The sequence below is a fragment of the Chiloscyllium plagiosum genome, unplaced genomic scaffold (assembly GCF_037043375.1).
Source record: "Chiloscyllium plagiosum isolate Xiang-an unplaced genomic scaffold, Cpla_swu_hap1 HiC_scaffold_26, whole genome shotgun sequence".
Classification (NCBI taxonomy): domain Eukaryota; kingdom Metazoa; phylum Chordata; class Chondrichthyes; order Orectolobiformes; family Hemiscylliidae; genus Chiloscyllium; species Chiloscyllium plagiosum.
This window is the reverse complement of record NW_028270164.1, coordinates 49,047,605-49,075,374: the sequence shown is the minus strand read 5'-3', so window position 1 is coordinate 49,075,374 and position 27,770 is coordinate 49,047,605. Positions and strand designations below refer to the sequence as shown.

The window sequence follows — 27,770 nt, the reverse complement described above, 5'->3', positions numbered from 1 at the left end:
GTGGTCCATGGTATCACTATATTTTCCTTTTGTTAAAATAGGGGAACCTATTTTGCTAGGAAATGCTTTGTTGGGAATACTGTTCTTAGTGGATATTGACTAAAATCCATATTTAATTGACAGGGTGATAGATGTATTATGGGATGGAAATAAGATTCCTTTGTTCATGTTATTTAAGCATACATAATCATTCATTCTTAGAGAGTTATTGGTACAGTATTAAATACTTACCCACAACTGGCAATTCACTTAGAATTAACTGCAAACCAACACATTTACTTTCAATTTATCAACTTTCAGTTTATCAAGTTCTGGCTGTCACGATGCTGTCACTCATGGTTTTAGTCGTCTTTGTTATGCACGTAAATCTGCTCTTCCTTAATCATCTGATATCATCTTGGACTTCTCAAGCCCAGGGAGGACCCGGCTCCTATTAATGATTCATCAGCACGACTTCTCACTGTCTCTGAATCACCATTTGATCGATTTTTTTCATGTCTTCTTGGGGGTTAATTGGCCTTACATGGGAATATTGAACACCTGCTGCTGGTTCCTGCTCTAGGTTCCTCCATTCAGGTTAATGGGACCGAACCTGAGGACATGTATAACAGATGGATAATGCAATGCCATGCCCCCCAGCTCCTTTGCATTCCTGCTCAAAACAAATTTCATTCCTTTTCTCAATTCCTCATTTAGGGTAATTTTCACCTTCATTACTTGAGTGGTGAACGCAGCACAATAAAATGCATATCCACTCTCAAATCCAACTCACTCACATTGAAATGACTGGAAGTGACGTTTGTATGATCAGACAAACTGCTCTCATGTTGGAAGAATAAGGAGCACCTTTGGTTTCTGAAAGCTTCTTTCAAGTTCAGCCCACCGGTGATCATCATTGATCTCATATTATTCATCCTTTAGTAGAATTGTGGATTCACTCTCCCTTCTGATGGGTGAAATGCATGCTTAACCTCTATGAGTCTCAACAGTGGGACAAGCTTTGTTGAAATGCATCTATCTGGGATGATAGGTGAGGAATTCTGAACAAAGCTATTCAGAGCAGCATTGTGACTCAATGGTTAGCATTGCTGCCTCATAGCACCAGGGACCCAGCTTTGATTCTGGCCTTGGGTGACTGGCTGTGTAGAGTTTGCGCAATCTCCTCATGTCTGCGTGGGTTTCCTCCGGCTGCTCCGGTTTCCTCCCACAGTCACAAAGATGTGCAGGTCAGGTGAATCGGCCAAGCTAAGTTGCGCATAATGTTCAGGGATGTGTAGGTTAGGTGCATTAGTCAGGGGTAAATGTAGAGTAATAGGATTGGGGGTTGGGTCCGGGTGGGGTACTCTTTGGAGAGTCAGTGTGGACTTGTTGGGCCAAATGGCCTGGTTCCACACTGTAGTGATTCTATGATCTGGGATGGTACGTGATGAGCTCTGTGGAGGGATATCTTTCTGGATTGCACATGAAAAGTTGTGTGACAACCTAATCTGTTTTCCCAATAGCGTGGTGAAAGCAATGGATTTGCACTCCAGCCGTTGCAGATAGAATGAAGTTCCCATTTAATTCTTATATAACATTTAGCTTCACGAATCTTTTCAGATTCACTTCCTGGTGGCCTGCATGGTGAAAGGATCATGCAAGCACTTACATTTTTTTTCTCTAATCGACAGAAAAAGTCTCCAGTACCCAGATTGTTGCTGAGAAGAAAGCCTTGAACAGTTTTTGAAAGAGGACATTTCATTGCAAACTTGTGCCACGAACCCTATTATTTCTGAAGGACATAATAGCCAACGCTGTGCAGGGAATGTTACTCTGATTTGGCCCTCAGTACAAATAATTATTCTCATTGTAACACTACACAGACAGATGTTATAAAATATTGTATTGTTTGCTTCTTACTGTTATATTTTTCCTGTGAAGGTCAGTGTGTTGATGTTAAATTAAAGGTCGAGGAACCATTTCATTTACTGATTAGCCAAACTCATTAATTAGCTACAGTCAAACCTTGCTGGGTAATCTCTGGCCCAGATGGTCCTAATCTTCTAATACTGTCATTTAAAGCAAGTTTTTACACTTAGTGAAATCCCTCTGGAGTCGGTAGGATTTGTTTATTGAAGATGTTGTGCCTGCTATTATCTAGATCTTTGCTCAATCTGAAGTGATAAACACTGCAGCACAGATTGGTGCTAAATTAGAGTTCAGTGCACAATCTTCGGACAGGAAGGATAACATTTGCATAGATTTAACCATTTTGCCAGAGGTCCATCTGGGACTGATGGACCGTTGAGTTAGAAGGTTTGTTTGATATATATTTTTCTGAGTCAGAAACTTGCTGTTATAGGTATGCGTACAGGGAAGTACTTTGAGCTGACATTAGAGGTAACAGCGATTCCATAAATTTAATCTCCATACTGGATGAGGTATACCTTGTTCCATTGTGATATCATGGCATTATTAAGCTGCGTTTAGCAACCCTTGGACAATGAGGAAGCGAGACAAAGGGACGGAAGGAGACATTAGTGAAGGAACTTTTTGGAGACTTTACAGTTCTTCAAGTAATTTGGTTCTGATTTACACTTTCCACAGTGTATACTTGACATTGACGATTCCCTTCTCCTTCCTCTGTCCTCATGATCCTGTATTGTTCACGTTCTCAATTACTAAATCAATACCTGCTAAAATCTGTCTTCCCTATCCACACAGCATGCGCTGCTGCAGCAGAAACAGAAGAAGAAACGCCAGGAGCCTCTGATGGTTCAATCTAACACTGAGGACAAGAAGCTGAAGAAGACCAGAACTAGACGCCTCAGTGAACAGGCCCCATTTGTTGAAGCAAAGGCTGTGAACCAAAGTAAGACATGTTGGTTGTATCATTGGCTGTATGCGTGAGGACATGCCAACCTCATTGGCAGAATGCCTGAGAGGCATTTCCAGGCTATTTGTTGATAGGTAAATTTTACTTCTAAACATCCAAATGTAACATTTGGTTATTCAGCATCATTGTTCCAACATTGGAAATAGCAAAGCAGATGAGCCAGTGCATTGTGATGGTGTCTTTTAAGCCAAAGGAGGAAATCCATAAGCACTAGCTGGAAAGCAAAGTTATATGGTTCGTGAGGATTGCTTTATGAGGAGTTGAGAGGATTGGCTTAGGAGAAGAGATTGAGTAGACTGTGACTATACTCATTGGAGTTTAGAAGAATGGGGGAGAGGTATCTTATAGAAATGTATAAAATTATGATGAGAACAGATAAAATAGAAGCAGCGAGGTTATTTCCACTGGTGGGTGAAATGAGAACTAAAGGGCATAGCGTCAAAATAAGGGGGAGCAGATTTTAGACTGAGTTGAGGAGACATTTCTTCACCCAGAGGGTTGTGAATTTGTGGAGTTCCCTGCCCAGTGAAGCAGTTGAGGCTACCTTGTGGAATATTTTTAATGTAAAGATAACTAGGTTGTTGAACAAGAAAGCAATGAAAGGTTATGGTGAGCAGATAGGTAAGTGGAGCTGAGTCTACAAAAAGACCAGCCATGATCTGATTGAATGGCGGAGCAGGCTCAATGGGCTGCACGTCCTACTCTGCTCCTATCTCTTATGCTGTTATGGTGTTGAGGTAACGTAAGCATCAGGTTCAGTTTTGGTGTCATTCTTGGCTGAAATGTTTACAGACATTTGTGGTCTGGACTCACACTTCAAGAATAGTCCCTTTGGAAGTACAAAATGTGATTTTATTGAAAGAGTGACATATAGCCAAAGTTTTTCATCTTCTGCTCATCAGATCAAACACAAGAATGCTAAAATCCCACTAATCACAGAAATTTACATTACAGGGGAAAAAGGTGCTGTTTTGTTGCCAAGTCAACTATGACTAGCTGAGGGATTGCCATGGAACTTGGAACTCAGAGTCTGGAGTTCTATATTGACTTCTCCATGGCAACACATTGGCCAATCAAAGCACCGGAGCAGAGAGAAGCTAAGGAAAGAGTCTTTGGCATTTCATTAGCATGACATTCAGATAACAGTGAGCTGACTAATCTGAAGCTCACTCCCTGGAATAAAACCAACAAGTTAGATCTTGGCTTTGATTTGCAATACAATATAACATGGTGTCCATGAGTAAACAGCCCATTTTATATATTTCCTAACTATGGTTTTTGTTAACTTTAATAAAAATTAGGTCAGATGTAAAGTTGCCAATTTGTTATCATTCAATAGTGAGCCACTCCGGCTGGAAAACAAGTCTCTACATTTCATAACATCTCCAGAAATAGTGAGACTTGTTTAAGGATGCAAATTTCTCCAATTTACCTGATCTTCAGACCCGGGTTTCTGTACTGAACAGGAATCAATATTTGTTAGACTCCAGCTACCTAATTTTCTTCAGATTTATAGTGATAGTTGACTGCAGAAAACAGAGTGACTGACCCTAAGCTGGGGAAGAACTGAACAGTCTCTGTAACTTGTTCCTAGCTCCAAGCTGTTCAATTCCTGAGAACCAATCACACAGTTGTTGGAAGGTAACATGATCTCTGTCATCGTTAACTAGTCACTAGTCCATAGACCAATCAACTTCCTGTTGCCAATAAAAGTTGCATCTCTTCATTACTTTGGCCTCCAATTGTGTTCATCTCAAACTTCAATTACTGCCTGTTCAAGTCATTGTTCATTTAATGCCTGCAATGGGTGCTAAGTATTTCCTTTCAAAACATACAGGCAACCTTTCAAACACTTTTTTTACTTAGCTTTTTCTCATTTTAGTTGATAGTTTTCAAAACACAAAAATAAAGTGACGCGGACTTTACCATTTATTTTACACATAGTAAAGATCTACCCCTAAGTTCCTGATAGGAGTAGGCTAGGCATTTTCCAGCTGGAGAAGGTGTCTCTTGGCAGACAATATAAAAAAGATTAATTTTTCATTCATCTTACCTCCTGCATATAAATGAAGCTGAACTCATGTTGAATGCCATGTCAGACCTCGACAAGACATCTTCAACATCAGTAACTTGTACAACCCATTGCAAAATTCACAGAAAATGTCAACATACAGAGGCAAGGTCTTCATTCTGATTTTCCCTCTGTAAGGCCCCCCCTCATCATACCTCTCTGCCCTTCCTGAACCTCTCTATCTCCATCTCTAGCGACTGACGAACCACAGACTTTTTTTTCTTTTAACAGTCCATCTTCTGCAGCTACACCAGCACCATCCCCCACCTTCTCCTCCATTACATTGATAACTGTATCAGCACTACCTCATGCTCCCACGAGGAGGTTGAACAGTTCATTAACTTCACAACCACCTTTCATCCCCATCTCAAATTCACCTGGACCATTTCTGACACCTCCCTCCCCTTCCTAGGCCTCTCCATCTCCATCTCTGGCAACTGACTAACCACAGACTTTTTTTTTACTTTTTGAAACACTTTAACTCCCCCTCCACCAAGGACATGCAGGTCCTGGGCCTCCTCTATCGCCAAACCCTGAGCACCTGACACCTGGAGGAAGAACGTCTCATCTTCTGCCTTGGGACCCTGCAACCACACTGGATTAATGTGGATTTCACCAGTTTCCTCATTTCCCCTCCCCCAACCTTATCCAGTCCCAAACCTCCAATTCACCACTGTCCTCTTGACCTGTCCATCGTCTTTCTCATTCATCCTCTCCACCCTCCTCTCTTACCTATCACCTTCTTCCCCACCTTTATCTACCTAACACATTCTCAGCTACCTTGCCCCCACCCCAGTTATCTCTTAGCCACCTCAGTTCCCATGCCTCATTCCTGATGAAGGGTTTATGCCTGAAACGTCAATTCTCCTCCTCCTCCTTGGATGCTGCCTGACCTGCAGTGCTTTTCCAGCAACACACTTTCGACACCCCTCATCAGAACTAGGATTTACTAGGCTACTGATATTCAATGTTGCATGTGAAAAACTGGGGGAGCTCCCAGCATTCTAACAGACTATGGGATGAGCAATATACAGGGGGAGATGGGCTTTCAGAATTCTGAACGACCTTTGTCAATCTTTTCAAAGTGACCATGAATCCAAGTCTCAAAGAGGAATTGAGAAACCAGGGAGAGGTGTTTTTTTCCTGTTTTTGGAAGACAGTGAATTGATTTGATCTGTAAGGAAATGGATTCAAGAGTGACCTTCCAAAGGGAATATTTGAAGCATTAGGAAAAATAATGGGGAAGTGGAAACGCAGGAAGGCATTTTTGATAGAATGAGTTGGTCTAGGCACGATGGACTGAACAAACTCCTTTTGGTCTGTAAAATTCGAAATTCTATACACAATGACTTGTTATGTAGGTGAATGAGCAGCATATGGGTTTGATATGCTGACAGGAGAAAATCTTTGCACTCTAATGGATGATGTATTTTCCCTCTGTAACCGCAGGAATTTGTATCCTCTCCACCCCAATCCCGTATTTATTACGTTAGAAATATCCTTACAGCACTCTGCTTCTCATGTTTCGTGCTGGGAATGAATCAAACTGGGGAGCAAGCCTAGAAAAGAGGCCAAAGTAAAAGCTGTGAAGGCTGGAATTCTGAAATTAAGGAACAAATACAGTGTATACAGGTGGCTGTTGAACCCATGCTTGTGGAGACAGTGGACAGGTTAACCTCTCAACTCTGACCCAGAACTGAAAGGTGAACATGTATTTCATTGAGATCTGGAGAGATATGCAATGGAGGAAAGTAAATACTCCAGACCCTGAATTGAATGTCTTGTAATCTATTCAATTAGGGAGAACGTCACTTCCTCTCAGCACTACTTCTTCCTCCAAAGGTCAATGACTGTAATGTGGGATTTATGCACTTATTTTTTACTTAGAGCTTGCAGTGATAAACAGCATGTTTATTCCATTTATATAACAATATGTTTGATCTATCCCAAATGACTCTGACATTGTGCTTTGTGCTACATCCTCAGTCTTGGCATATATTGCTTATCAAGCTAGTCTGTTGGCTGCCAGCATTCCTGACCCCTCAACCCACGGGCACAGATCCTCCATAGCTCTCCACCTCCTTGGCACAATCTTGCTCAGCAGATTCCTCTTTGTGTGGTTCTGGGATGTCTCTCATCTATGGCATTGCTTGCTTTCTCCCATCCCGGCGCGTGACACTAGAAGATGTCACTGAAAAGAGAATAAGGAAGAAGAAACCGAAGGCTGAGCTGGTAGATCTGGAACCAGGGAAAGACCCTTACGCCAAGTTCATCAAAGACCCCAAGAAGAAGAAGGAGAATCCTGCTTCCTATTTCACTGTTGAAAAGGCATCCAAAAAACAACAGCAAGGTACATCATCCACACGTAGGGCTAGACCTGACACTGTACATAATTGTTGAGGAAATTAAACCCAGCATGTGTATTATTGATACCCCAAGATGGCCCACAAGGAATTTTAAAAAAAATCTGCTTTCATTTAATACCTTTTATGACCTCAGGCCAGCTCAATGTTTTTTGTGACCAGTGACGTGGAGTCGAGTGATATAAATGCAGTGGTCAATTTACACATTGTCGCAAAGTAGCACTATGAGACATGACCAGATAATCTGCATTAATGTTGGCTGAGAGATAAATATACTCAGGGCATTGAAAACATTGTCTTCTGCTGTTCCTTAAATAGTGTCATCTTCTGTGCAAATAGGGTTCCATATCTCACTAGAAAGCTGTCCCACAGGCAAAATAGCTCGAGAATTCCCAGAAATGGCACAACTGCATCATTCCCAATTCCCATGGTATTTTAGCCATTTCCTGCCATGTGGATGCTGGAGGAATTTGAATCCCATTGTTTCTTCGACATTTGACTCACCTCAGCTGAAACTCTCCTCCGCATGTCCAATGTTAATAACATCTGTACCCGCATACCACACACAGTAGGTTCACTCCATAGTAAAGTGCAATGCACCCCCCCCCCCCACTCCCACCCCACCAACACCCACCTTCAGATGGCACACAATCCATGTCAGAAAGTGTGGCGCTGGAAAGCCACAGTCGGCCAGGCAGCATCCGAGGAGCTGGAGAATCGACTTTTTGGGTATAAGCTCTTCATCAGGAACATTCCTGATGCCCGAAACGTCGACTCTCCTACTCCCTGGATGCTGCCTGACCTACTGTGCTTTTCCAGTACCACTCTCTTCGACTCTGATCTCCAGCACCTACAGTCCTCACTTTCTCCTGGCCCACGATCCATGCCTGTTAAAGTTAAGATTTTGACTTTAAAACTATGCTTCTTATATGAAGGAAAACTGAAGGTCCACAATGCAACACAGCAAGTACACCCTGGATGGAATGTTTTGAGTGTTGATTTAGATATTATAATCACACTGCATTAACAGAGTATTGTGGAATTAAATACAAACATCCCGTGCTCACACAGTAGCTTAGCATTATTTTCAAAGACCCAACCATTCTCATTATCACAACAACATCAGCTGGTTTGAAAGCAGCATCTGGTGGATAACTAGTGGAGTTGCTAATCAGTTCAGATTCCCATCTACTTTGACCACAAAACTGCACCTTTCACATGTCAGTGCAGTGTTTAACCATAGTTCCGTAAATAGCTGCAGTTTAGCATTGGAGGGCATCATTAGATATGATCCTGACGTTGATACCAGAGGTGTAGGGCTGACCATGTGACTGTGTAGCACCTGCTTTGTTAACCAAAAAGCACATATATATCCAGCGTGAGGTGCCTTAATCTCCACAGACTGATATTTCTGGGAAATAGTCTCGGGATGGGTAATGAATGCTGGCCAGCCAGCAACGCCTCCATCCCACAAAAGAATTTTAAAGAAGTCATTAGCATTGCCACCACACTTTACACTTGTGGAAATCAGTTGTAAGGAATTGTCTGCAAATCAAGAAGGTAACTATTTCCTATAAATGGAGGACAGAAACCTTCCCACATTGAACCATCCTCCCATAGGTGCCATTCCCATGGCTAATCCTAAATTTCTTGACCTTCCAATTTTGGAGATTAAAAGTCACATGGTTATTTCAGCTAATGAACAAGAACTCAATTTTGTTTGGTTTGAGTTCCAAACTCCCATTACCCTTTCTCTGTGAAGCAGTACTTTCCAGCTTCATCACTGAATGACCAGGTGATCCCAACATTCTCTAGACACTCTCCCGCCAAAATCTGGAGGTATGATCAATTAACTTCACTATGTGACTCATCGATCTGCAACTGACCCTGTTCGACTTCAGTAGGGGTTTAATATGTTGGAATATTGTTTGTATAACTAGCCATGATGTATAATGTGAATACGTGCAGTATTATGCATGTGATCAAGGTGAAAATGCAAAATTCACATCACCTTCAGGAAAATGCATTGAAGAAGATGGAGAAAGAAGGATTTGGACATTAGTGCATAAAAAAATAACTAGATCAAAGACGATACTATGGGGGGATTAATAGGATAATTGAGAATGTAACATTCCAGTGTGAGACTGAGACATTAGAAAAGATGCAGAGGGATGACATTAGATTAACTCGCAATGTAAAACATCTTAGTTTTTAAGATAAACTAAAATGTTTGGGAATGAGAGACTGGAGAAATCCTCCACGCTATCTGTAGGAATGATCCTGACCTACCAGTTGCTCACCATTTCAATAAACCATCTAGCTCCCATATTGACATTCTGTCCTAGGCTTGCAGAAATGGTCCAGTGAAGCACACAGGAGCGAAAGGTCAGCACTTTATCTTCCGCTTAGGCATTTTACAATGTTGATGCCTCAATACTGACCTCCACAATTCAGAGCCTGAGCCCCGACATCTGTCCTCCATTTTTCTTACAGTCATCTCTCCTCTCCCCTCACCTTACCTCCACGGACTTTTCTAATTTGTGTCATGTTCACTTTGCTCTCCGCTGAGGTGACCCATTATCACCCTGCCCCACTTCAATTTCCACTCACGCTACAGCTCTATTTCTCTGTCAGCACCATTAGCAACCCCTTTATCTTTTACACCATGTCTTCACACCATATCTTCCCTTTGTCTCTGTCAAAAGCATAAAAATCACCATTTCCCAACCCCTTTCAATTTGGTAGAAGTGTCATATCAGACTTGAAACTTTAACTCTGTTTTTTCCTTCTCACAGATAGTGCCAGACCTGCTGAGTTCCTTCAGCAATTTCTGTGATTGTTGTAGAAGTCAAGACTGTTTTCCTTAGGCAGGAGAAGGCTGGGAGGGAGATTGAGATGGTCAATATCATGAAAAATCTGGACACAGTAAATAGGGAAAGCCTGGTACTTCTCATGAAAGGATTGAGAATGAGGAGGCGCAGATTTAAGTAATCATCCGAAGAAGCTAAAGCAATGTGGAAAGACTTTCATGCAGAGTGTAGTTAAGGTCTTTGTTTAACAGTGTAGCAGAGGCAGGTTCAATCAAGGCATTCTGAAAGGAAATAAATTGTTACCTTAGAAAGAAAAAGTGTTATGAAGCTGAAATGACTGCTCAGAGGCTAGTGTTCCGTCACCAAGTCACCTTTAATTTGCACAGTACACTGGCTGTGACCAGCCAGCTCAGAGTCAGTGCCTGAAGTCAGGAGACTCTGAATCTTCTGTTTATTTCTTGTTTTTAAGGGATCTCCTGTTTATTTTTATTTTTTTTTCCCCACACTACCGCAGTTAGGCGGTAGTGCTTATTTTTTTCCCCAGCACCCATGGTGTGTGTGTGCAGATGTGAGACACAGTGAGAGACACAAGGTGTACGAATCTTTGTTCAACTTCCACCACTAGGAAGATAGGAAAACACCCAAGTGGCCAGTGACAAGCAGTGCCCTACACAAAAGGCAATGCTGTGTGATCAAACAGTGAAGGGGAGGGCAGGGATTAAATCAAAATAGAGTTGGAGGGGAATCTTCTGTTTAATCTGTCAGCCATTGCTCACTGATTGGCCTAGTTTAAAAACCCCAATCTAGGATCTCATAGTCAATGAGATCCACCTCGTTCCAATCATTACAGAGGAAAAGGCAAGTGAATGGCACCGGGTAAACTGCTCATTCATAAAGTCAGTGCAGACATGATGGGCCAAATAGCCTTGCTTCTGCACTGGAACAATTCATCGATCTTGTGAAGCATAGATTGAATCCAATAGAAATGAGGTGTATTAGATAATGATGGATGTAAGCTTTATTCCAATTGACAGAATGTTCAAACTAAACTGGTTGGGGATAATGAGTTTCGGTTGCAACAAATCCAATCCAGGTTGATATCAGGCCTTGGCTCATTTCCCAGAGAATAGTCAATGTCTGACTCAAGCTGCCTAAATTACCTCAAGAATATAAGACCATGTGTTGTATCAAATACTGTGGACTGAATTCTCTGCATCAAGGTGGGAGGTTTCCCAACATGACAGACATCTCAGTTTAAAGAGCCCGTTTGGATCCAATTTTCACTCCTGAAAGGCAAGGACAGGATGGAGTTGGACCCACAAACCCCAAAGACTCCAAAAGGATTGGGAATACTAATGCAAGCTGGTCAGACAGCCTTCCCAGGTTCCCAGTGTTTTATACACTTTTAGACTTTCATGCTCTCACTTTGTCAGAATCCCTCAGCCTACGCCCACTGCCAAGGTACCTCCACACCACATACCCTGACATGCATAGCCCTTCATCACTATAAAATTCACTTCCATCTAAACTCACACCTTTATACCCATTCTATTTCAATTGCGACTCACCCAGTACCCACAATATGCTGATCTTAAGATCAATGTCGAGAGGAAGACAAGCAAATATTTAATCTTTTGTTACAACTCCCACTCATACATTTGATAGTGAAAAAGCTCCTTTTCATGAAACCCATACAAAATTTTAAAACTCTCAAAATGAGTAATCTCTTATATTAAAAACCTAGCTGTTTTTCAGACCCCGCGTCAATGACAGTTAACCTTGAATAACCTTAATCCTGTAAATAAACTGTCAATCAAACTGTGAACTTAAACCTCCATCATATCACTGTAGCTTTTGAAACTGGGTTAAACATTTATAATGAAATATTTATTGCTGAAGGGAAGTATCAACAAAGACATCCATTGTAACATCATAAACAAACAGTATGTCTTTGGGTGATCATTTTGTTTCTAATCTATGCAAGGTGGACTGTCCATCAAGCAAAAAAAAGTATTTTTTAATGTGCACTGACAGCTTGAGCTTGTTGTTCTTCGTGTTTAAAGAGCAAGAGATTTAAAACATTTCAAATCATGATACTTAAAAAGATGTTATTCCCCCTCCAAGAATGCTTGCATTAGTTCCACCAATTCATGCCTCCCACAATGTGACTTAAGGCCCTTGGAACATCCAGAGATGGTATTTGTTCAAACTCAACTCCAAACTGAAATGGCCCAGCTGAGTTCATGTTTCCCTTTTACATGACCATTGCTCACCCTTTTCCATGCCGGTTAAAATTGGTGCTGTTGGAAAGAGAAGTGGGACTTCCACATTTGGACCCTTCCCACTATTTGTAGAGGTCCGCAGAGTTAAAGTCATTGAGTCACAGGATGGAAACCGCCCCTTCAGTCCACACTGGCCATAATCCAAACTAAACTAGTCCCACCTACCTGCATTTGGCCCATATCCCCCCAAACTTTCTTATTCATGTGCTTATTTAAATGTCTTTTGAACTTTGTAACTGTACCCAATTATTTATCCTGGATGATGCTGTTTTTATGTAGAGTAGGAAAGGATACAAGTCCCAGTGATTGAGAATATGAGTTACATTTATGGAAGTGCAAATCAGTGTAAATCATCAGCATGAAAACCCAGAAACTTTCATATCTAAGAATAAATATTCTAAAGCATTGATCCATACCTGTCTGCAGAAACTGTTCATAGAACCATTGTTCATTACATCAGAATACCAATAACCATGCAAACAGGAGCAGAAGAGTCCATTCAGCCCCTTGATTCTGCAGGATGTTGCTGGGACTGAAGGGTTTGAGTTACAAGGTGAGGCTGGATAGGCTGGCACTTTTGCCAACGTCGAAGGTTGAGGGGTGACCTTATCGAGGTTTAGAATATTGTGAGGGGCATGGACAAGGTGAATAGCAAAAGGTTTTTTTTTCCCCAGGCTAGGGGAGTTCAAAAGTAGAGGGCATAATTTTAAGACGAGAGGAGAAAAATTTAAAAGGGACCTGAGGGTGGTTCATATGTGGAATGAAGTGCCAGAGGAAGTGGTAGATTCTGGTACAGTTACAATATTTGAAAGACATTTGGACGTGTACATGAGTAGGAAAGGCTTAGAGGGATATGGGCCGAATGCAGACAAGTAGGACTAGTTTAATTTTAAAAACTTGGTCAGCACGGACATGTTGGACTGATGGGTCTGTTTCCATGGTGTATGACTCTAAGACTCTAAGATCTTGGCACATTTGAGTTTAACTTCAAATCTACATTCCCACTGACCCATCATATCTTTTCATGCTCTTAATTATCAAGAAACTCTGAAGACAGTATAGTTAGGATTATTCCCTAAAAACTATTTGAAGACTCTCCCTCCTTTTCATTGATTCCTTTGCGCACCTTTTCAGGGAGACAGTACAAAGATTGATGATCCTGAGGAGAAAGTGAGGTCTGCAGATGCTGGAGATCAAAGTTGAAACTTTATTGCTGGAACAGCACAGCAGGTCAGGCAGCATCCAGGGAACAGGAGATTCGACGTTTCGGGCACAGGCCCTTCTTCAGGAAGGGCCTGTGCCCGAAACGTCGAATCTCCTGTTCCCTGGATGCTGCCTGACCTGCTGTGCTGTTCCAGCAATAAAGTTTCAACATTGATGATCCTGAGAAAGGAATGAAATTTTCCTCTTTTCTGCTTAAATCTCTCTTTAAATCTTTCAACCTTCTAAAAATGTAAACGCTAATTCAGATTCTCACATGAGAGGAAATACCCTTCACCCATCTATCCTTGCAGGACCCTTCAGGATCTTGGATGATTCAGAATAATGTGAGCTGTTTTTGAGACAGGAGAATAGAAGGTGTGCATTCAGCTGCTCAATATAACAATGACACGGCACAGCATCCATTGGTGCTGCTCTTGTTTGTGCTAAGGAGTTCTTTGTGTCTTTTTATCCATGAAAACCTCATCACAGAAGAGTCTGAAGAGGATGATAATGAGAACAAAGAAGAGGTCTTAGAGCCAGCTTCTTCAAAACAAACTAAAAAGAAGGTCCTAAAGGAGAAAAAGCCAAAACAGACAGGTCAGGTGGACAATTGGACTCACATGAAGATGTGTATGTGTGTATGCGTGCGTGCGTGTGTGCGTGTGCGTGTCTGTGTGTGTGTGTGTGTGTGCGCGGCGCATGTGTATGTGTACGTGTGTGTATGCATGTGTGTGTGTGTTTGTGTCTGTGTCTGTGTGTGTGTGTGTGTGTGTGCGCGGCGCATGTGTATGTGTGCACGTGTGTGTGTATGCATGCATGTGTGTGTGTGCGCGCGCACATGTGTGCGTGCATCTGTGTGTGTGTGCGTGCATGTGTGCGTGTGTATGCGTGTGCATGTGTGTATGCGTGTGCATGTGTGTGTGCGTGTGTATGTGTGCATGTGTGTGTGAATGTGCTTGTCTGTGTGCTTGTGTCTGTGTCTGTTTGTGTGTGTGTGTCTATGTCTGTGTGTGTGTGAATGTGTACATACACCATTCTGTCTGACTGAATGGGATTGCATAGGCAAACGTGTCAGTCCATATGTTTTGTGTAGCATAGAGACTGACAATGTGTAGAGGTAGGTGTTATGTACGCAGAATAAGACCTGGTAGTGCATTGGTGCACATTTGTCGATATATTTGTGGACCCTGTTTGCAGAAGCTCATATGGAATGTAACTAGGCGAGGAGTGCCTGTTCCTAGAAGCTGTATAATGACAATTTTGTTGCAGGTATCTGTTGTGTCCTCATTCCCACACTGATTGTTGGATTCATTTTCAGATCTCACAATTTTCCTGATCACTAAGTCTGTATTCTTGCTCATTAGGTCAGCTGATCTTGACTCACAGGCAATTTTGACTGATTCATTCATGTTGACAGCCACCTTCAAAAGAGGCTGCTGTAGATAGTTATGCAAACCCATCTCAGATATAATAATGAAAAGATGCAAATCGAAAATAAAATTCACTGCAATATACCTACCAGAACTGTGGAACTATGTCAATGGTTTAATCATTGCTGTGAATTGTTAGTGACTGAGAACGGCAGTATTGAAATGCATGAGATCTTAACATCTTTGCTATTTATTAGAGAATTAAATCTATTTATTTAGAAGTGTCCACAAGCTATAATGGATCAACACAGAGAGAGACACACAAACACAGACACAGACACATGCACACACACATCACAAAATGCAGTGTAGATATTACCTGATTGATTATGACAGGGGCTTGGACTGTCTGCACTAAAACCTCCCCAGTTAGCTGGCCTATGGCAAACCTTGAATCACTAAATGTCAGCCAGGCCTTTAACAGGAGTCATATGCCAGTTGTGTGGTGGATTTTTAGGCTTTTGCCCTTTCCGCACTGAAGAACTGATCTTGGGATACATTTTCAGATCTCGTAATTTCTTTGATAACTAAGTCTGTATTCTCATTTCCTGTACATTTGTTGATTTGATATAATTTTAAATCTGAACCATTCCGTCTGAAAGGCTTGAACGAGGAATACTTTCTCAAGAGAGAAAGAGAGAGATTTGAGCTCAAACTCTAGGCCGGCATTCCAGAGCTGCTTTGTTAGAGGTGCCACATTTCAAATGAGGTGTTACATGGAATTCCTATGTGTCCTTTTAGTAGAGTGTCAAAGGTTCATTGACACTATTTTGAAGAAGATTAGGAGCTTATCTCTAGTGACAGTCCTGGCCAATATTACATTTTAGTCAACACAACAAAATCAAGGCATTAGTTATTCTCTTGTTGCTGTTTGCAGGATCTTGTTTTGTTTCATTTAGCATCCAGTAGCTCTGTTAGTATTTAATTGGTTACAAAATGCTTTGAAACATTCCAAGAATGTGAAAGGTGTTCTATAAATCCAAGTGCTTTTTTGAAGAGGAATAATGTTATATGCCCATACATGTCTCCCTTTCTCTCGTCATTCACTGTGATTGGTGTGCATTGGAACAATTATGAAAACTTGATTAAATTGGTAATTCAATTGCAAGGTTTTGAGATGTTGCTAAATCCCTCCTGTGAGGACGCTGTCTCAGGGATCCCTGTTCACTCTTTGTTTATTTCTTGTTTCTCTGTCATCACTGGCTTTCCTTCTTTGCTCTCTGGCTGACACTCAGAGCAAGATAAATGTGAATCTAAGGCCAAAGGGAAGACTGGAAAAACTCCAAAAAAGGATCCGACGCTAGTGTTTCAGGCTGGGGCTGAGAAAAAAGCCAAAGGCAGTAAAAAAGGTCAGATTTACTTTCTCTTCAATTCTTCTTTCGTTTAATCTCGAAGCAATTTTATTCTACTTTCTGAGGTTCCATAGCAGATCTACCTATCGTTCCACTGAAGGTGTTGGTGAAAATTATGATAAAATAAATAAAGGGAAATTGGCTCAACTGTTGGTAACAAGAGAACACAGCTTGAAGATACTTGACAGAATCAATTAAATTTCCTTTCAAAATCATTGAAATATCTCAACCCCTACCACCCTCATAGATAATAAAAGTTCTTTCAACTTACATAATGCTGAAAATTTCATCCTTACATTCCCCTGATATCTCTCGACCAAAACTTTAAACCTATGTTCCCTAGTCCTCGTATCGTCAACTCAAAGAAGCAGATCTTTTTTATTTAATCTATCCCAATCTCTCAGAATCCTGTATTTCCATCAGATCTCCTCATAAGCATCCTTGCTCTCAGTACAACACTTCAGATTAGATGACTTACATTTTTTTTAGATTAGATTACTTACAGTGTGGAAACAGGCCCTTCGCCCCAACAAGTCCACACCACCCCGCCGAAGCGCAACCCACCCACACCCCTACATCTACCCCTTACCTAACACTACGGGCAATTTAACACGGCCAATCCACCTGACCTGCACATCTTTGGACTGTGGGAGGAAACCAGAGCACCCGGAGGAAACCCACGCAGACACGGGGAGAAGGTGCAAACTCCACACAGTCAGTCGCCTGAGGCGGGAATTGAACCCGGGTCTCTGGAGCTGTGAGGCAGCAGTGCTAACCACTGTGCCACCGTGCCGCCCAATTTCAGATTGACTTTGTCGGTAATCTCCCTCATCTCTGGAACTATTCTGGTAAATCTCCTCTGCAGCCTCTCAGGGGCCCTCACACCCTTCTGAAAGTGGTCACCAGCGCTGGACGTGATACTTTACTTTTGACCTTCCCAAAAATTGTACCCCGTATTGTACCTGAATTTTCAGAAGATAAGGTACTTGGCAGGTGTCTTTTCCCTTGGGTGGGGGAGTTCAGAACTGGGGGCATGTTTTTAAGATGAGAGGAGAAGGATTTAAAGACGGTGTGAGGGGCAATGCTTTTTACCCAGACAGTGGTCAGTGTCTGGAATGAACTGCCAGAGGAAGTGGTGGAGATGCAGGTACAGTTACAATGTTTAAAAGACATTTGGATAAGTACATGAATGGTAAAGGTTTGGAGGGCTATGAGCCAAGCACAGGCAGATGGGATTAGTTTAATTTAGGAATATGATCGGTGTGGAGTGATTGGACTGAAGGGTCTGTTTCCATGCTGTATGACTCTATGACAGGGTGCAGCATAAAAGGTTATTGCACAATGTAGGCATGGTGTAGCAGGTACTGTATTTGCAAATGAGACTGTGTATAAATGGGTCTTTTGCTGATTTTCAGGATAAGAAGAGTGGGCTTCCATAGTGATGTGTACTGGGCTTCAACTTTTTGCAATGTACACCAATGAGGAGAGCAAAGACATAGTGGCTAGATTTGGCACTAAGGTGACACAAAAGTGAGTAGGACTATATACATTACTGTGAAGTGGGTACAAGGTCGTGGCAGACAGACATAGATAGTCTGAGCTGATGGGCAAACATCTAGCAGATGGAGTATGACGTAGGAAAATGGGAAGTTGTTCACTTTAGCAGAAGTAAAAAGTCTCAGAAGGTGGCGGTCATTGAATATTTTTAAGGCAGAGGTAGATAGATTCTTGTTAAACAGGGAAATCAAAGTTTATTCTTGCATTCAAGATGCACCTGGATGAATGCATGAAGGGAATAGAGGGACACGGATTCAGTAAGTGAAGACAGTTTTAGTATGGAAGAACAAGTGGGCGGCACGGTGGCACAGTGGTTAGCACTGCTGCCTCACAGTGCCAGAGACCCGGGTTCAATTCGCGCTTCAGGCGACTGACTGTGTGGAGTTTGCACGTTCTCCCTGTGTCTGTGTGGGTTTGCTCCGGTTTCCTCCCACAGTCCAAAAATGTGCAGGTTAGGTGAATTGGCCATGCTAAATTGCCCGTAGTGTTAGGTAAGGGGTAAATGTAAGGGTATGGGTGGGTTGCGCTTCGGCGGGGCGGTGTGGACTTGTTGGGCTGAAGGGCCTGTCTCCACTCTGTAAGTAATCTAATCTAAAATGTGTCATGCAGCCTTGGAGGATTGAAGGGTCTGTTCCTGTGCTGTATTGTTCTTTGTTCTTTATCAGGGATATGTGGGAATGTGAAATTTGAAAGATGGACAGATCAGCCATAACTTTATTGAATGAGAGAGCAGACTTGAGGGATCAAATGGCCATTTTTGTCCCTTATTGATACATTCCTAAAGCTTTATAAAGCGTAACTTTCTGTTTTACATTCATGCCTCTATCTTGGAAGCACAAAGTCAGAAAACAAGTAGTTTTCTGCCATGGGAATAAGATTACTTCAGGTTAGGAGAGTCTTGGACCGGAAGAATTTTTCATTCTAGTTTTGTGTTAAATTTGGTCTGAGATTATCTTAGGGATAAAGGAAACTGGGGGTGTGTTCAAATTCACTGATCCACCAGCTTAGGAAACATCGGTCCTGGAGTAGGCGTTCAGTTCTCTCATTCCCTGAGGTGGGGGAGTCCAGAACTAGAGGGCATAGGTTTAGGGTGAGAGGGATATAAAAGGGACCTAAAGGACAACCTTTTCACACAGAGGGTGGTGCGTCTATGGAATGTGCTGCCAGAGGAAGTGGTGGAGGCTGGTACAATTACAGCATTTAAAAAATATCGGGATGGATATATGAATAGGAAGGGTTTACAGGGATATGGGCCAAGTGCTGGCAAATGGGACTAGATCAGGTTAGGATATCTGGTCGGCATGGACGAGTTGGACCAAACAGTTTGTTTCCATGCTGTACATCTCTATGACTCTATGACTCTAGGTTCATTGCTGATTATCAACCATTGACATTCCCATGTTATCCCCATATCCCATGATGTTATCTTCTGTAACTATTGGAGTCAATCAGGGATACCAACGTATATCAGTGATTGGTCAAGCAGAATCAATGTCAATCTTTTGATCGCAACAAGAGTTGTTAGAACTTTGGATGATTATCTAAGTGGGTGATAGACTTCAATGGGAATGAATACCAGGAAGAGTAGGTAACTGGTAGTTGAATCGCATCTTTTAAGACTATTGCTCAAAGTCTCTAAAGTAGTTTAATTTTGCTCTGATTCTGAATCACCTGATTCCCTCTGCCTTTTGAATTACTCTGTAAACCTTTCTGTTCTTTCCTTCCATACTTCCTGTCTCCGTCACCCAGGAGGCCATTCAATACGGGATGAGAATGAAGATTCAGAGCCCAATCTAAAACCCACCAAAGCGAAGAAGACAAAGATGAAGAACACGGCTGACATGTTCCAGGCTGGTTCAGCCAAAAAGGACAGCAAGAGCAAAAAGAAAGGTTACGACTGTTTCAGTCACTGTAGTTTATTACTTCACCGAGAATCCCTCAGCCTTCCACACCACTCTTAGCCCATTCATCCCCCACAATGAATAAGGCTATCCCTAAGATGTGATCATTTTCTTTAGCAGAACCTGAACAAACAGCTTACTCATTTGGACTATGGTGATAGGTTTAGGGTGTAGGTTTGCTCGCTGAGCTGTAGGTTTAATATCCAGACGTTTCATTACCTGGCTAGGTAACATCATCAGTGGCGACATCCCAGTGAAGCGAAGCTGTTGTCTCCTGCTTTCTATTTATATCTTTCTCCTGGATGGGGTTCCTGGGTGATGGTGATAGGTATGGTTCCCACCTGCTGACTACAAGATGCATTATTCGTTTGCCTAATGGTGTAGCTTCAGTATTATCAAATTGATCAATCATTTCACCCATTCTGTTTTCCCCTTTCATAGTGCTCCAGCATGAGGAGAAACGAGAACCCTTTCCAAGGGGTTACCGTTCATTCCTGATGAAGGGCTCCAGCCCAAAACATCAATTCTCCTGCTCCTCTGATGCTGCCTGACCTGCTGTGCTTTTCCAGCAACACACTATCAGCTCTGATCCCCAGTATCTGCAGACATCACTGTCTCCAAGGGTTTACCACTGCCAACCTCCTCCAAGCCATCAGGCTATCTACTCTGCCCAACGTAGGACATTACAGCTGTGAATCACCTCGCTCACAACATCACCTCCACCTCCTGAAATCTCGAGGCTTTTATATGAACAAACTTTGGTGTAATTCCTTTTTTTCTGGTATAAATCACCTTCTCCTTTGCTTTCTTTTTAACCTTTAAGCGATCCTGTAATGTGGAATTGAACCTTTCAGCCATAGCTTTCAGTATTGCTTATAGAGAAAAAGAAAATCACAAACGCTTAAGTCTTTCCAAGAAACTTAATGAAGAAACAAATGTCATTGATATTCTCTCATACCTTAAGATGGTGGTGAGTGTGAGAATATCTGTTTGGTGTCATTGATTTGATTAGCTGGCACTATGCTGATAGTTTATATCCATACCTGTAAGGTTTTCTTTGAACAGACACAATTAAGTATTTAGCCAAATATTGTGTGCAATTCTGGTCTCCTTCCTATTGGAAAGATGTTGTGAAACTTGAAAGGGTTCAGAAAAGATTTACAAGGATGTTGCCAGGGTTGGAGGATTTGAGCTAAGGGAGAGGCTGAACAGGCTGGAGCTGTTTTCCCTGGAGCGTCAGAGGCTGAGGGGTGACCTTATAGAGGTTTACAAAATTATGAGGAGCATGGATAGGATAAATAGGCAAAGTCTTTTCCCTGGGGTCAGGGAACTAGAGGGCATAGGTTTAGGGTGAGAGGAGAAAGATATAAAAGAGACCTGAGGGGCAACTTTTTCACACAGAGGGTGGTACGTGTATGGAGTGAGCTGCCAAAGGAAGTGGTGGAGGCTGGTACAATTGCAATATTTAAGAGGCATTTGGATGGGTAAGTGAATAGGAAGGGTTTGGAGGGATATGGGCCAGGTGCTGGCAGGTGGGACTAGATTGGGTTGGGATATCTGGTCAGCATGGACGGGTTGGACCAAAGTGTCTGTTTCCATGCTGTACATCTCTATGACTCTATTTAGAATCAAAAAAGCACAAGCTGTTAATCATGGATCTCTTATGACCTTTTCCTAGCAGACTCCTTCTGCTGGTACATGTACACATGGTAGCCTCAAGTGGATAAAATGCACAATGACATTCTCGATACACAACAGTCCCCAGATTTGAATGATGTTCAAACAGAGTTAATTGCTCTCAGTGCTGATGCTGCTACTTTTGCTAAATCCAAGGTTCCTGCACCCAGCGCTGGATGAATCATCAGATTTTGTGTGGTCCGGTCAGGGTATAATTCAATTTACTTTTGATGTCTTAAGCGGAGAAGTAATTGATCAGTGGTCAGGGAGCTGCACTCACATGGGAAAGATGGTTAACAGGATTGGAGCTGACATAAAGTGACATCCCATTGGCAATCATGTGTAAGAGAGTGAAAACCATTGTCCAGGAGGATCTTCACCAAGATTCGCACATCTCCCAAGATAAGATCCAAGAACAAATCCTGAGAAAATGTTGCTTTGCATCGTTTCTGCAAAGTTCCTGCTCTCCTTCATCAAAGGTCAGATAGATGTGTCCCTGCCTTGGAAATACTATCACCACACATTTCACAGTTGCTGTCCATTCCATTGCCAGGTCAGCATGTGAGAAGCTGCAGGCTCTCTGAGATTGCACAGGATGTGAATCACCGTTTCATGCCCCTGACATTTTGTTTTGTCCTGGTCCCTGCAATGTTATTCTGTCTCCAATTAGTGCTGAGATCACCAGGAAAGTCCTGCCTTCTCCACCATTCTCCTTGCCTGAGGCATGGTGACCCTCAGGTTAAACTAGCACCAGTCATCTCTCTCTCTAGTGAGGGGGAAACCATGTGGTGGTCTGGCACTATGGTGGCTCTCCTTTCACATTTAGTGCAGAGACCCTGAGTTGAATGATGGACCTAAGTTGAATCATTGCTTGAATTCCAGCAGTGTATGAATATAGTTATGGGCTATCCCAGGAGGAGGTATTACCATCTCATTAGTGGCTACAACAATGGGAACATTTCTATATCAAGACTGAAGGATGATAAGAATGCCATCACACTTATTCTGATACAGTGCACCTGATAATGCAATGCCCAATATCCTTCAGAATATTTTCTTTTTGATGCATTCCCTGGTATGCATTACTGGATAGGTCAGCATTTATTGCCCATCCCTAATTTCACTTGAGAAGATTCTAAATGGGTTTCCTTCTTGTGTCACCGCAATCCACATTCTACAAGTTCACCCATAATGCTGCTGACGAGATATTGTCCAAAGGAACAGTGTTGCAACTTTAGCTGTTCATCCAACGTAGTAGGAGTGACTTGGCGTATGAGTTGGACGAGAACTTGAAAGGTTCAGCCTGAAATGTTGACCCTCCTGCTCTTGGGATGCTGCCTGACCTGGCATGCTCTCTCCAGCACCACAATCTTTATCAACTTGAAGCTGTTGGCTTTCCTCCTTTTCTGCTGCCGCACTTCCAGTTGGTTCACTGATTTTGGCTTTCAAAGAAGTCTAGGCCAGTTGCTGACAATCAGAACCACAGGCAAAATATTGAATATCAATTCAAGTGGTTACTACGTATCCAAAACAATGAGTTATCTTGCTGGAATAATAACCTGGAGTTAGTGAAAAACAAGATCTTTTTGACATGATGACAAGGGAGATCATGTTAGTGTCTAACACCACTCCTATTATTGCTACATAGTCACAGCATAAAATGGTGATCTTTACCTGTTAATCAAACTTCTTGAGATGCCTTACCCTTCCTGGGTTATCTGAGGTATACTGAGCAGTCTTTGGGACTGATGGTTGTAGCATTACTTTGCATGCTATGAATTAATTTTTATTTGCATTACTTTAGCTTTTAAAATCATGACTCTTTTCAGTAGAAGGCCTACATTGCTATATTGAGAATTCCTTGCCTAAGGGATAAGGAAAGCTTAGCAAAAATGGAATTGTCCTTTTACTTCAGACTTCCAGCAACCGCAGTATTTCACTTTGGTATAAAGTACGGAGTCCCTGATACCCACCACAACATTGGTTTGTGATAGATTGTCAGCCTGTGACCATGTCTCTCTCAATTTCATAGGATCCAACGATGAGGATGAGTCGAGCACACAAAGGAACAGCAACAAAAAGGGCAAAGCTTCAAAGAAAAGGTCGAACAATGTAAGTTTACTCCTTGGTGAAATATTTCATGATCCTGTTGAACCATCCCTTGTTCAGTTAACCTCCTACCAACTGGAAAACTACAGGTTCATTAATAGTCGGGGAAACTGAGACCGACCAATGGATAGAAGGTGCAGTTTTTAAAATTATTGGCCGGCATGCGGGCATTACCTGTTGCCCATCCCTAATTACCCTTGACCTTGCTAAACCATTTCAGAGGGCAGTTAAATGGGTCTGGACTCAGGTCTGGGCCAACTAAACGTGACACGTTTCCTTCCATTGGTGAAACAGATGGGTTTCTACAACAAACAATGGTAGCTTCATAGTCACCATTACTGAGACCAGCTTTTAATTCCAGGTTTATTAATTGTGTTTAAATTCTACCAGTTGTAGGAACAGGATTTGAACCTGTGTGAGTAAAGCATTAGCCTGAGCCTATGGAACACCAGTCTGCAGACATTACCACTGCCTCTCGTTAATTCCAGAGTAATGGAGTAAGTGTGACAGTCTAAGACTGGGAATGACCACAGAAGAGGCCATTAACAATCTTGCTTTGAACAAGTTTTGATGACAATGAATGTAATAAGATTTTTTTTTGACACATGACTTCCTCTTAAGGCTTTATCCACCAGAAGTGATAGAAATGATTGGTCTCTGCAAGTCTCACAAGTCATCAATAAGGAGATAGGCATTGAGATAGGACAGGGATTGAGATGACCATGAGGATTTTGGCCCTAGCCATATGCTGGTTGCATTGTCTGTTAAATGTATACCTCCAACATCATCCATCAACTTGGGAACCCAACACACCTCATCCCTAAGAAAATGGAAGTAGACTGGTGGATAATACCAATGTGTCAGTTGCAATCATCTTGTTGAGAAATTTTAGATCCTCACACCCAGTCAGAATTGGGAAAGAAGGATACAAAGTTAGAGTTCCCAAACCATTGCGTTTTCAAGATTTCTGTTTACTTTTAGAAATGTAGGTATCCTGAATCATCTTGTAGATTAATGTGAAGCAGAATCTTAGGATCCCAAAGACATCCTAACCGGCCAGTCAGCAGTGTGGCCACCCCAGCAGCAAGCATCTGGTCAAAACCCCAAAGGGTAAATTTAAACCCTTGTCCTCCTGGGTTTAAGCATGTCTCACAGTGTTCCTCTGTGCACAATGAGGAACCTGTAGGCTTCTCTAACTCGATAGACTCATTCCTAAACCACCGATTATTCCAGAAGCCCTTACTCCACTCCTACCTAGCACCAAGCAAAAGGCCTCCAGACTGTTTGACTGTACATTGTTTCGTATCATCCCCCTGTTCTCAAAGTCAGCCATGGCTTGTTAATGAGACTTGTCATTTATAATGGCTGCTGCTTCAAATGAGATTGGTTACTGCAAAATCCAACTATAAGTTAACATTCCCACCATCAATCCTGACTAGCCAATAATATTAAGAGATTACACAAAAAAAACGTCATTAGTGTTGTTCATGAACTGTGATGTTAATACTCCCATTCGGATCGAGGGTAAGGTGTACTGGAGCATCCAGTGATAGCTCAACTGAAAATGGAAGAAGGATGTGTCTCCCACAGCAGGATAGAGAGAGGGTTGAATCAAGATCCAGCATGCAGCAGATAATTCCCCATTTTCTGTTTGTTCCTAGGACAGTGTCATATCTCGGGCAGAGTCACCCATCATAGAGATTAATGACCTGGAGAAGTTTGTCTTGACACCTGCAGCGCAAGGCGTGACAATAAAATGCAGAGTCACAAGAGACAAGAAAGGCATGGACCGAGGCCTTTATCCAACCTATTACCTACACCTGGACACAGATGAGAGTAAAAAGGTAGAGCAAGTCGACTGAGAAAATAGCTAAGTTCCTTTAGCTGCTGCTGTTCGAGGTGAACCCTCAGGTTTGGTTTGTATAGGACTGGGGCTCAGCTTTTACCTCAGAGTTGACCTCAGGAATTTTTCTGAATGAACTATCACTATCCTTAGCAAGATTGATGTCCACCTTCATAGTTAAAACAGAAGATGCTTGAAAGGGAACGATACTAGGCAAGTGAGGAACAGTTTACAGTCAGACAAGGTTTTAAACAGCAATGATGTTGTTTTCCACTTGTTGGCAGTGAAACTGGCCAAAGGAACTAGTCATTGTTCCAATTGTCTACAAAAGATCAGCTTTCAAAATATCAATTACAAATGGAGCAACCATGAACATTAATACAGTCCATACAGTCAGCAGAGAGCCTCAGCACAGAGTTCCCAATGAACCTCATTACACGGCGAGTTCCCAATGAACCTCATTACACGGCCCCAGCACAGAGTTCCCAATGAACCTCATTACACGGCCCCAGCACAGAGTTCCCAATGAACCTCATTACACGGCCCCAGCACAGAGTTCCCAATGAACCTCATTATACGGCCTCAGCACAGAGCTCCAAATGAACCTCAGCACAATGCTCCAGCACAGAGCTCCATCATGGAGCTCCAAATGAGCTCCATCATGGAGCTCCAAATGAGCTCCAGCGCAGAGTCTCACCACAGAGCTCCAGCACAGAGCTCCAGCACAGAGCCTCACCACAGAGCTCCAGCACAGAGTTCCTGTACAAAGCTTCAGCACAGCGCTCTGTGCAGACTCACAAAGTTGCAGCCAAAGCTTCAGCACAGAATCCCATTTGGGACCTCAGCACAGGAGCTCGACACACTAAGCCTCTTAGGAACATAAGAAATTGGAACACAGTACACTAATTGACCCTTTGAATCTGCTCCACCATTTATGAGGTCATAGCTGATCATCCACCTTAACTCGACTTTCCAGTACAATCTCCATATTTCTGATTTGGAGATGCCGGTGTTGGACTTGGGTGTACAAAGTTAAAAATCACGCCAGGTTATAGTCCAACAGGTTTAATTGGAAGCACTAGCTTTCGGAGCGCTGCTCCTTCATCAGGTGGTTGTGGAGGGCGCAAATGTAAGACAGAGAATTTATAGCAAAAGTTTACAGTGTGATGTAACTGAAATTATACATTGAAAAATACCTTGATTGTCTGCTGAGTCTCACAACCCCCCAACCCAGACAGACAGAACGACACACACACACACATGCACACATATACATATACTTTTGTGGGGTGAATTTGTACTTTCAGAGTTACGTTGTACTTAGCTCAAAACCTGCATGAATTCATGCAAATCTCTGTTATCTCACTTTCTAGATTAGAATCAATCTAAACATCATGGCATAGACAGAGAACACAGGAGGCTAACACCTTCAACATATTGTCTAACCAACACCAACTGTTACAGTTAATCTGAGAATGCAACTTTTAAAAAAAAGTTTTGTGATTTACACATGAAAGAAGTGAAACTGTCATGGTATTCGAACAGATGAAAGACTCAACAAACAATCAAGGTATTTTTCAATGTATAATTTCAGTTACATCACACTGTAAATGTTTGCTATAAATTCTGTGCCTTACAATCGTATCTGCCACAACCACCTGATGAAGCAGCAGCGCTCCGAAAGCTAGTGCTTCCAATTAAACCTGTTGGGCTATAACCTGGTGTTGTGTGATTTTTAACTCCATATTTCTGAATTTTCTTCATAAGCAAAGATCCATCTATCTGTCTTTAATATATTCAACGACTAAGAGTCCACAATCCACTGGGATAGACAATTCCAAAGATTCACAGCAATCCAAATGAAGAAATGTCTCTTTATCACAGTCCTCAACAGCCAAGCGTTTAGTCTGATTCTACATTGGTCCTGATCAACAGGATTTTGATATTTGCCAGATGTCAATGTGGTCCCAATGTTGGCTCATGGCACAAAATGCCTGCGATGTCAATAAATCAACAGCACAAGCTTTTGGAACTAGGTTATTAAATTGAAATCCTATGCACTCAAGACCAACAAACTCAATGAAACAGCCAGGTGAACAACTTCAAAAAGGTTTCATAACCTAACTACTCCACAAGGCAAGTCTGCTCCACATACTGTCATCGGGTGGTGACAATCTGTTAATTGAAGTGTTCCCTTCTGACAATATGCTTCAATTTATTTTTTAAGAAATTCAAATTTGTTCAAGAGTTAACTTTGTATTTTATCAGAATTGATATATTAGGAAACTTTGGAGGGA

General features: G+C 42.1%; 1 protein-coding gene across 9 annotated transcripts in view; it reads left to right on the top strand.

Annotated features, from left to right (window-relative positions):
• LOC122562946 (tubby protein homolog) overlaps positions 1-27,770 on the top strand; it is a 131,131-nt gene that overhangs the window by 66,657 nt on the left and 36,704 nt on the right. For 2 of the 9 annotated variants that reach the window (XM_087973699.1, XM_087973701.1), the window contains 7 exons: positions 2,719-2,851; positions 7,129-7,296; positions 14,094-14,201; positions 16,270-16,383; positions 19,693-19,833; positions 23,554-23,633; positions 25,292-25,474. In XM_087973699.1, coding sequence (XP_087829825.1) covers positions 2,719-2,851; positions 7,129-7,296; positions 14,094-14,201; positions 16,270-16,383; positions 19,693-19,833; positions 23,554-23,633; positions 25,292-25,474 — 927 coding nt within the window. Of the gene's footprint in view, positions 1-2,703; positions 2,852-7,128; positions 7,297-14,093; positions 14,202-16,269; positions 16,384-19,692; positions 19,834-23,553; positions 23,634-25,291; positions 25,475-27,770 lie in introns of all 9 variants that reach the window. The other 7 variants (XM_043716247.2, XM_087973700.1, XM_087973697.1 and 4 more) reach the window with 6 other exon arrangements.